The sequence below is a fragment of the Diabrotica virgifera genome, chromosome 7, assembly GCF_917563875.1.
Source record: "Diabrotica virgifera virgifera chromosome 7, PGI_DIABVI_V3a".
Taxonomy (NCBI): domain Eukaryota; kingdom Metazoa; phylum Arthropoda; class Insecta; order Coleoptera; family Chrysomelidae; genus Diabrotica; species Diabrotica virgifera.
Window position 1 is genome coordinate 195,966,827 of NC_065449.1, and position 9,588 is coordinate 195,976,414.

Consider the following 9,588-nt stretch of genomic DNA (forward strand, 5'->3'; position numbering starts at 1 on the left):
TTTCTCACACTGTTGCTTACCTATAGCGCTTTTCATTTACATTCTCGCGTAATTTGTTTAATCACCTGGCAGTTGAAAAATTTCACCAAAAAAACCTGTCTTTTTAGAATATTCATTTTTAATATTAAAAAATACCCTGTCAAAATAACAATTGCACCTCCCTGTCCGGAAGGAATGTACATCATAGCTATGCATGTATAGTTGTATATTTTATACTCGTTAATAGTATGTACAGATTCAGATGAAATTTTCTAAAGTTCAGATGCAACCCCTTAAAATAATCCTGGGACGCCCATGCAAGTATCTTGCAGAGTTAAAATCGCCCTCAATTCGCCTGGCCTGTTTATTTTCTTTATATTTGAATATTTAAATTTACTTTAAAGTCACGTCAATGATATTTTTTGTAATAACAATGTTTACCCTTTTTTTTTAACTTTGGGGGGGATTTTTGGGGAAAATAACCGCTACCCTCCAGCCAGACCGGCATTTTTGTTTTAGGTTATCATGGAAGAGTCACCTGAAAAAATTTCAGGTTGCCTAAAATACCTACTCAAAAATGTCTCACAGCTCTTAGGCTAAAAGTACCTTAGTGAGTTTTTAAACCTTTAAGTTACTCAAGAGAGGTAACTCTAGGAATGAATATTAACACGACTAAAAGCATCTACCAGAGCAATACAATAAAAGTAAAAGTAGAAGATAAATTAACTGATCCAACTGAAGCTAACAACTGGAAAAGATAGGGGGATTTGCTGAGTATTTTATGGTTCAAGCTGATCATGGATGAAATAATAAAAAGAGTAAGAACTAAAAAAGGATACCAAATGGCAGAAAAATAATTTAATATAATGTGCTATACAGACGATTCAATATTAATCTCTCAAAGTGAAGATGATTTACAACGTAAGACCAATTTAATATAACCGCCAGAAAACTCAACATGTTAATTTTCCCAAAAAAACACAAAATCCATGGTTGTAACAGCAAATCTAATAAGATTAATATTATCCTTTATCCTAGGTAAGTAAAAACAATGAAAGTAGAGTTAGAGAAATCAGGAAACGCACAGTGGGCCAGAAAATGCAAAAAGCGGTCAAAAATCTGAAAATGGGCTGAAGGGCTTTAAAATTGTAGTCTTTTAAAGGAAAAAATAATAAAAAAAATTAAACTACCCAGGCGTAACTTTTAGGGGGGCCATAAGGTTAATAATTACATTGAGTAGACTTTTCGATCTTTATGCAATTAATTGTTTATATGGTTAAAAAATATTAACAAAATAAAATGAATTTCCGTAAAATACGTTACTTGTTACTAAGTATAGTAAGATTATAAATTATTTAGGTACAAATTCGAAAAAACTTAGAGAAATTTATCAAAATATGTTTGGTAATAGGTATAAAAATAAAAATTCCGCTCTGTAACAAGTTTATTAGCTTCTAAATAAATAAACAAGGGCGGATCCAGAAAAGTCTCAAGGGGGGGGCATAGCGATAGAAAAATCTAGCAAGGGAGGGGGTAAAAATGGCATGAAATAAAGTCTATTTAAAATCTAATATATTAGTGCTTAAAAGATTATACTTATAACTTACTTTGATATACTTAAATACTAAAATTTAATTTTTAACTTTATAATCAGTTCAAAATGTGAATCCCAAGGGGGGTATGGGCCCCTGGGCCCCCTTAGATCCGCCCTTGTAAATACAATAGTATGCTTACCACTAAAAATCTACGTCGCTCGCGCTGTCGTCTTCCTCGTCGGATGAAGAAACTTGGCGGCTTTCCATATTAAGTTGTAGAGCTCTAAGAGAATCTGCTTCCATTGATTCTAACGAGGGCGCCTTCAACAAGGATACAACTTCAGAAGATATGTTTGAACTTTTTCGGAGTGGGTACTGCCGCAAAGATGAAATTACTGGATCTGAAGTTATAAGGAGCCTGTTTAACAAATCTTGATTTCCTGATATTCTCGAAATTTTTCGTGTATGTTTCTCCCTAAAACTTTTGAGATCCTTATTTCTTGATTCTTGGGCTTCTTCTGACAATTGACCGATAGGCAGAATAGCCTCCTTGATTACTATGGCTCCATGGAGTAATATTTTATGCACGCTAGAAGGCATATAATACCATGAATATTTAGCGACATACAGTTTTGCGGTTTCCAAACAATACTCTTCAAAAGCTCGCACATCGATTGCATAGCCACAAGATAAGGTGCGTAATATAATACCAAATCGCATAATGACATCTTTATCTATGCCAGTAATTTCACTAGACAGTGAGGGGTCAGCAAAAAATCGTCGAGCTGTGTTGCCGTCATTAGTAGTTCCACTACCTCCACTCTTAGGTATATCCACAAGCAAACCTGTTCTGTCTCTGAAAATTTGTTGTATGGTACGTTTCTTGTTTTCAAAAACTGCTCTGTTGTTACTTCCTCGAATTTGCCAAACTTTAACTTCTAATCTATAGGAAATGTGCAGCAAACATTCGAAAAACCTGATCCAGGCATGTAGAGTTGACAATCCAAATTTCAAATTTTCTTGGACAACTTCCCTCTTTAATAGTTTTTCGATGTCATTCATTTGTTTGGGGGTTGCTTTACATATATAACATGTTTGTGAAGAAGCTGTTTCCGTTATTGCATTACACACTTTGCCGTCTATCATCGTCATCACACAAACATGAGAAACTGCAATTTCTTCACTATCCAGCATACCAATAGTGGGTTGAAGTTCTGAAATTTGATTTTCTATATATGATGTCTCCTGTACCGTCAGCTCTTTCGTTTCTTTCTTAAACTGAAAGCGTATAGGTCTACAAAATCGAGTTGACGATGGACGGGGATTTTGCCACACAATAATTTTATCTTGTCCAGGTTGCTCCGCATATAACTGTAATGGCACTATGGATGTAAGAAATAAATCGCCATCACCAAAACTATTATCGGAGAAAAGTTGCTTGTATTGTGAATGACCGGTGCTTCCATCGCATCCCCATTTCAGCAACAGTTTCAAATTCTTTAGAAGTTCAGTTGATAATGAACGAAGAACTGGTTTTTGCAATTCTACTATCCGTTTAACTGTATGATCTAAGAGGTCCTGTAATAATATTTCTGCACATGACTCACTTACAGTTTGTCCTTCTTTTCGGGGATAGCAGCGTAATTTTGCTTCTCGAAGCTTGTGATAAGACGGATATATATCAGCAAAATGTTCTTTTGCTATTCGTCTGTGAACAAGATATGAATGTTTGGTATCTTTTGATTCAATCATTACTGATAGCGCTTCATCTGGGGTGAGTGGAATTATTTTTTTTGACTTCTGAGTTTTCTGCCAAGCTGTCCTAATTTTACCGGCTCGAGTCGGAGTCAAAAGTGCTTCAGAGACAAGTTTTGCGGCATCGTCTTTTCCTTCAGTCTTTAGTTTTCTCCTTGCAGCTAAAGTAAGCTCCTCGGTTTCGAACGTCGATGACAGCTTTGAAGTCTTTCGACGTTTTGATCTTACACTACTCGCAGAAAATTCTTTGCTTGGACGACCACGCCTACCTCCAGATGAAGTTCCTGGTTGTGGCTCAGCATTCGGATCAATTTCTAATCCAGTTTCTTCAAATACACATACACTTAACCACGCTGTATTATTTTTCACAAATCTATCCGTTTTTCTCCCACATTGATCAAGCTTTGCATAAACGACGTTGCAAAACTTTGAAGTGAAAATCCTCATTTTTAACATGGCGTCTGCATCATTTTCAATTTTGTAGTGTCTCACCAAATACTTGAACAGATATTCTGTGCGACTGGAACGTTGTAACTTATCCTTTTCATACAAAACGTCAAACAGTTGCCTTCTGGTGACCATTTTCACTGTGAAAAATATAGAAAAACATTACATAAAAAAAATTTTTTGAAGACGCAAATGAAATAAGACTTACAACCACCATTACGAACAAACTTAACTATATTCTCTATCAAGGTAAATAAAGTAACGCAACAAGAAAATAGAAATTACTAGGTGTTACATTTTAAATAACAAAATAAAATGTGCTGTTATGGTTACAGAATACATTCGTTGGATATGGTTCATGCATATCGATAAGCAAAACCAAAATATCTCAAAAAGGCGCTTGAAGGCGCCTATCAAATTTTAGTATGTTATTAGGGAATGATCAAGCTATTTTTTTAATATTTTTTCAAAGCCGGATCGGATCGGAAAATATGTTATATCTCAACATAATTTTAAAGTATAATATAAAATTTTCAATAAAATCGACTACATAGTAATTATATCTATATGTATACTAATTTAACTTTGATTCATAAGTATTTATATAACATGAAAATACATACCTTGAGAAAGTTTTCTGTACAATTAACCACTTGAGTCAGACACTTTATAACACACATTCACTAGTTGACATTTAGTAGTACACTAAATGAATGTTCGCAAAGAAATGATCCTAACACAAAAGTCTGGTTTTGAGAACCGATGGCTGCCGCAATATGCCTTCTACCTGCTTCAAATTCTAGGAAAACATTATTTATCTATTTCTCGGAGTACCTACAAATTCTGAAAGCCAGACTAATACTTTCATCGAAAACGTTCGATTACAACCAAATTGATATTCCACAGCAGTAGTTCCCTTCCAGTTATTCTCCAAGTTAACGAACCTAATTTACTTTTCCGCATAAGTGATCAGACTGAGATAAAAAGTTAACTGAGTTGCTAATTACAGCACTAAAGGTTGAATGAGTATTAAGTTTCACAGGGAATTTTGTAAACTTTTTATGATTTTGCCCGTTTTTAATAAATATTGTATAAAATAAATCAAACTCTCTTGATATATATATATATATATATATATATATATATATATATATATATATATATATATATATATATAACAGGTATATAATCTTTGCTGAACAGTTAGGAAACAAGGTTGAAATATTGGGGTAGCAGCAATCTCAAAGAAAACTCTTTATAATAATTCCAAGCTTTCGATAATGTTTATTATCATCTTCAGGGAAAATTATTTGAGGATGTAGAGCCTAGTTGTTAAATACTGACATAACAATGAAATAATTTTGTCTTGGTACATAGTAAATAATATAAATTAAAGTAAAAACTATATAAAAACTTATAAAAATCTGAGTATAAAGTGATAAAAGCTAAAATATTTTTTAAAAAATTATGTATGTCTAATTGGCATTTTACAAAAAGACATTTTGTAAAATGCCAATTAGACATATGGACAAAAGACAAAATGTTTTGTCTTTTGTCCATATCTAATCTTAATAAATTTACAGTTTTCTCCTGAAGAAGTCACCAAATAGTGACGAAATATTGAGACCTAGAACAAATAGAGTTTTATTTCATCTGACCGAATTGCCGTTATTCAAAAAATCACTATATATATATATATATATATATATATATATATATATATATATATATATCGGTTTTAAAACGTTCTCCTACGTCTTCCGATGCCTAGTCGCCATTCACTTCGGTCCATCCAAAGGTCTTCATCCAATTCTCTTTCTCTCATTTCTCGGTTTATGCCTTCTCTCCAACTAAGGCGGGGTCTTCCTCTTTTTCGTCTACCATGAGGGGTCCACGTTAGGATTTGTTTCGGGAGTCGTTCTTCGGACATTCTTTGTACGTGTCCATACCATCTAAGCTGTTTGGTACTAATGTCATCTACTATTGTGTGTTTCACATTCATTATTTCCCTAATTCTGTTGTTGGTTACCTTTTCTAATCTTGATTTTCCTGCTGAGCGCCTCCAGAAATCCATTTCTGTTGCTTCAAGTTTTCTCTTGTATCTTTCTTTTATTTGCCATACTTCACTGCTGTAAGTGATTATACTCTTAACAATTGTATTGTATATTCTATGTTTGTTGTTGTTTGATATTGACTGGTCCCACAGGATGCTATTGAGAAGGGTGATTGCTTTTCTTCCCTGGTTGTTTCTTTCTTCTATCGTCCGGTCTACATTTTCTTATTGTGTGATGGTCATACCCAGGTATTTATATGCGTCGCAATGTTTAATAATTTCGCCATTCCCCAGTGTAAGATCCTGCTGTGTCCCACCGATACACATATATTCGGTCTTCTTTATGTTTATTTCCAAACCACCTTTTTTGTACTCCTCTATTAATTTCCTTGTCATATATTCTATATCATCGTAGTCTTGCGCTAGTACAAGTTGGTCGTCTGCAAATGACAAAGTGTATATTGTATTGTTGTTGATCGGTAATCCCATGTTTTTGCATTTGCGTTTCCAAAGTTTTAGAGTAAAACTCTAAAACTCTCTTGATAAAAACTATTAATACATACTATTAATAATCAGATTCATGTTACCAGATCCAAAGATGGCAGATGGACACAGAAAATTTTAGAATGGCGACCTAGACACGATGCTTATAGTAATCGAGGCCGTCCTCCAAAAATGCTGTCCGATGACATAAAGCGCAGCTAGCACAGGGTGTTGAAGATCGGATGCAATGGAATTACTTACGGGGGGCCTACGTTCAGCAGTGGACTCAAAACGGCTAATGATGATTATTAATTATCAACCTACTGGCAATGAATACTACAAAATCATTATGATTATCACTAATGGTAAAGGAGCCCAAGCGGGGATTTTTGCAGTAACTCGAGCGTGTCAGATTATCATATGGGGAGAAACCTGGTACCCTATAGATATGTACCTCTACCATATATTAGCTCTAAACACAGGGGCGTTCGTTAAGGGGGGGCCGAAAAAAAATCTATCCTTAGAAATACTCGAAATCGTCAGATTAAGTTAAGGTAAGTTAAGTACATGCAAAACAGTGTATATTTCAAAGATCTGACGATTTGGGCGGGGCGTAACGAAATGGTTGAGCCACAAAGTTTCACAAGAAAAAAGCGAATATTTCGCGAAGTAAACGATAGATCTAAAAACTAAAAAATACGTGCTTAATAGGGTGGGTCGAAAAACAATAATGTTTCATTTTTTAATCGCTATACCGCGGAAAACTTGCCTTCGGGGTATATAAGTAAAATGAAAAGTAAAATAAAGTTACATATTGAACCCCCAGCTAGCGCATCATACTTAAAATTTAGTTTTTTTTTTTTCAGAAATCAAGACATTTTTCAATTATTTTTACAATCTTTAGCCAATAGTATTTAAACGTGCTATAGTGAAAACTGTTTAGTTAATAGTTTAAAAAATAGGAAATAAATTTGAAACAGACAATATCTTTTAATTTGCGGTAGCGCAAAATACTAAAAAATTGTTATTCACATATTAGCACCTTAAAAGAAGATGTGGTCTAGTGTTGTGTTGGGTGTTAATAGCACAATCCATGGCACGTTAATAGCACAATCCATAATAGCCGCATCCATGTGAGCGGCCGTGGAGTAACGGCATAATAGCTGACCTCATACGCCAGTGTACGTTGGGTTCGATCCCTGCCAAAGACAAACCATTTTCATTTCCAATAATGACACCAGCCGTCTCACCGTGCCTCGGAGAGTACGTTAAGCCGTCGGTCCCCCTGGCCTAGTGTACATCGACACTAGTTACTTGAAACAGGGTTAAAGATGTAATTGGCGCTGGAACTATCCGAAAGGATCTCCCCGGCAAAAATGCCATACGATATTATTATTATAGCACAATCCATTTTTTGTTCTTTTACTTTACACCCCATTTAATTGGAATAGAATTATTATAGCGTGTTTAAACTTATAAAGGATATAAATAAAACAACTTATAATATTAATAACATGTTTAATTGAAACAAAAAAGAAACCAAATTGTAGCCAAACAATGTCAACAAATTAAATGAAATTTTGACTTTAGGAAGTCTTTTACTCATTATTTCTGAGTGGGTACGTTGAAGCTGCGCTTGCTGTCAAACTTTGGCATCGAAGCTCTGGATGCTACGGCAGATCTTATGAAACCATCTCGTGCCTAACCACTACGAGGACTAGTTAATCGCAATCTTTTGAATAAAGATGAATAGTATCTTCTAGACATAAGTTGTGCGATAAAGTCAGGCAACTGCCCTGTGAACTTATTTGTTCGAGAACCGGGTCCACTTTTCCACTCTCGATAGTTGACTACAGCTAACAGAGTTTTGAGACTGTATGTAAGTGTGGAAACGTTTTCAGTTGAACATAAATTGTTAGTATCCTTCATTTTTAAATCATACATGCCTGTATGGTTCAAAATAAAGTACAGCAAATACATAACAGATGGACTAGAACACGTTTTTGAGGCTATCAAATCAACCAGATTTCTACCAGAGAATTTGATTAAAGTATTTGATACTGTAATCGAAAGAAATGCATTTTTCCCACCCAGAAAATTTACTACTGAGGATGATAGTGGATGAAAGGAAACACGTAAGAGAATTAGGATTTCGAAGAATAATCAAAGCTTCATACGACTGACTCTACTGAATTTTTTGATTGGAACACCACTGAAATTACACCACCATCACTGTTAATACGGAGAGTCTCTGACGATGAAGTTTGGGCTAAAATCGCTGCTGATGAAACACCCGAGGATTGGAATTTTGGAAAATTTCCATGTCATACTCAAGCCGTGGAATGCTGCGTCAAGTTAGTGACTGAAGCATCTAAAAAAGTCGCCGGTGATAATGAGATTTCTTTCGCCATCTAAGTAATGAGATGGTTTCATAAGATCTGCCGTAACATCCAGAGCTTCGATGCCAAAGTTCGACAGCAGCGCAGCTTCAATGTACCCACTCAGAAATAGTGAGTAAAAGACTCTATCTAAAGTCAAAATTTCACTTAATTTGTTGACATTTTTTGGCTACAATTTGGTTTATTTTTTGTTTCAATTAAACATGTTATTAAAATTATAAGTTGTTTTATTTATATCCTTTATAACTTTAAACACACTATAATAATTATATTCCAATTAAATGGAGTGTAAAGTAAAAATACAAAAAATGGATTGTGCTAATAACACCCAACACAACATACTAGACCACACCTTCTTTTAAGGTGCTAATATGTGAATTTTAACAATTTTTGAGTATTTTGCGCTACCGCAAATTAAAAGATATTAGCTGTTTCAAATTTATTTCCCATTTTTTAAACTATTAACTAAACAGTTTTCACTATAGCACGTTCAAATATTATTGGCTAAAGATTGTAAAAATAATTGAAAAATGTCTTGATTTCTGAAAAAAAAACTAAATTTTAAGTATGATGCGCTAGCTGGGGGTTCAATATATAACTTAATTTTAAAATAAAAATGTATTGTATACCATTTTTATTCAGTTGCAATGCGAAGGCAAAACAATCTTACTTTTCAATTAGGCAATCCTTCCGATGAAGGCTCCAATAAGAGCCGAAAATCACGATTCAAGGGACTGGACTGCACTCCTTATTCTAATTGAAAAGTAAGATTGTTTTGCCTTCGCATTGCAACTGAATAAAAATGGTATACAATACATTTTTATTTTATAGTCGTATTACTCCGTAGAGTAACTAGGTGCATTTTTCCGTTGGAACTTTACCAGCTGCAGACGGGGGATGTGAATTGCATAGTGTAGAATTCCTTCCCTCTCGTCTT

General features: G+C 34.4%; 1 protein-coding gene across 1 annotated transcript; it reads right to left on the reverse strand.

The window, feature by feature from the left end:
• Window positions 1-1,063: 1,063 nt before the first annotated feature.
• LOC126888174 (uncharacterized) lies at window positions 1,064-4,583 on the reverse strand. The gene has a single exon (XM_050656165.1). It carries the CDS (start codon window positions 3,849-3,851, stop codon window positions 1,716-1,718), a length of 2,136 nt encoding a protein of 711 aa, XP_050512122.1. The 5' UTR covers window positions 3,852-4,583; the 3' UTR covers window positions 1,064-1,715.
• Window positions 4,584-9,588: the final 5,005 nt, after the last annotated feature.

Coding starts and splice junctions, on each gene's coding strand:
- LOC126888174 (XM_050656165.1), bottom strand. CDS start 3,851: ATGGTCACCAGAAGGCAACTGTTTGACGTTTTGTATGAAAAGGATAAG.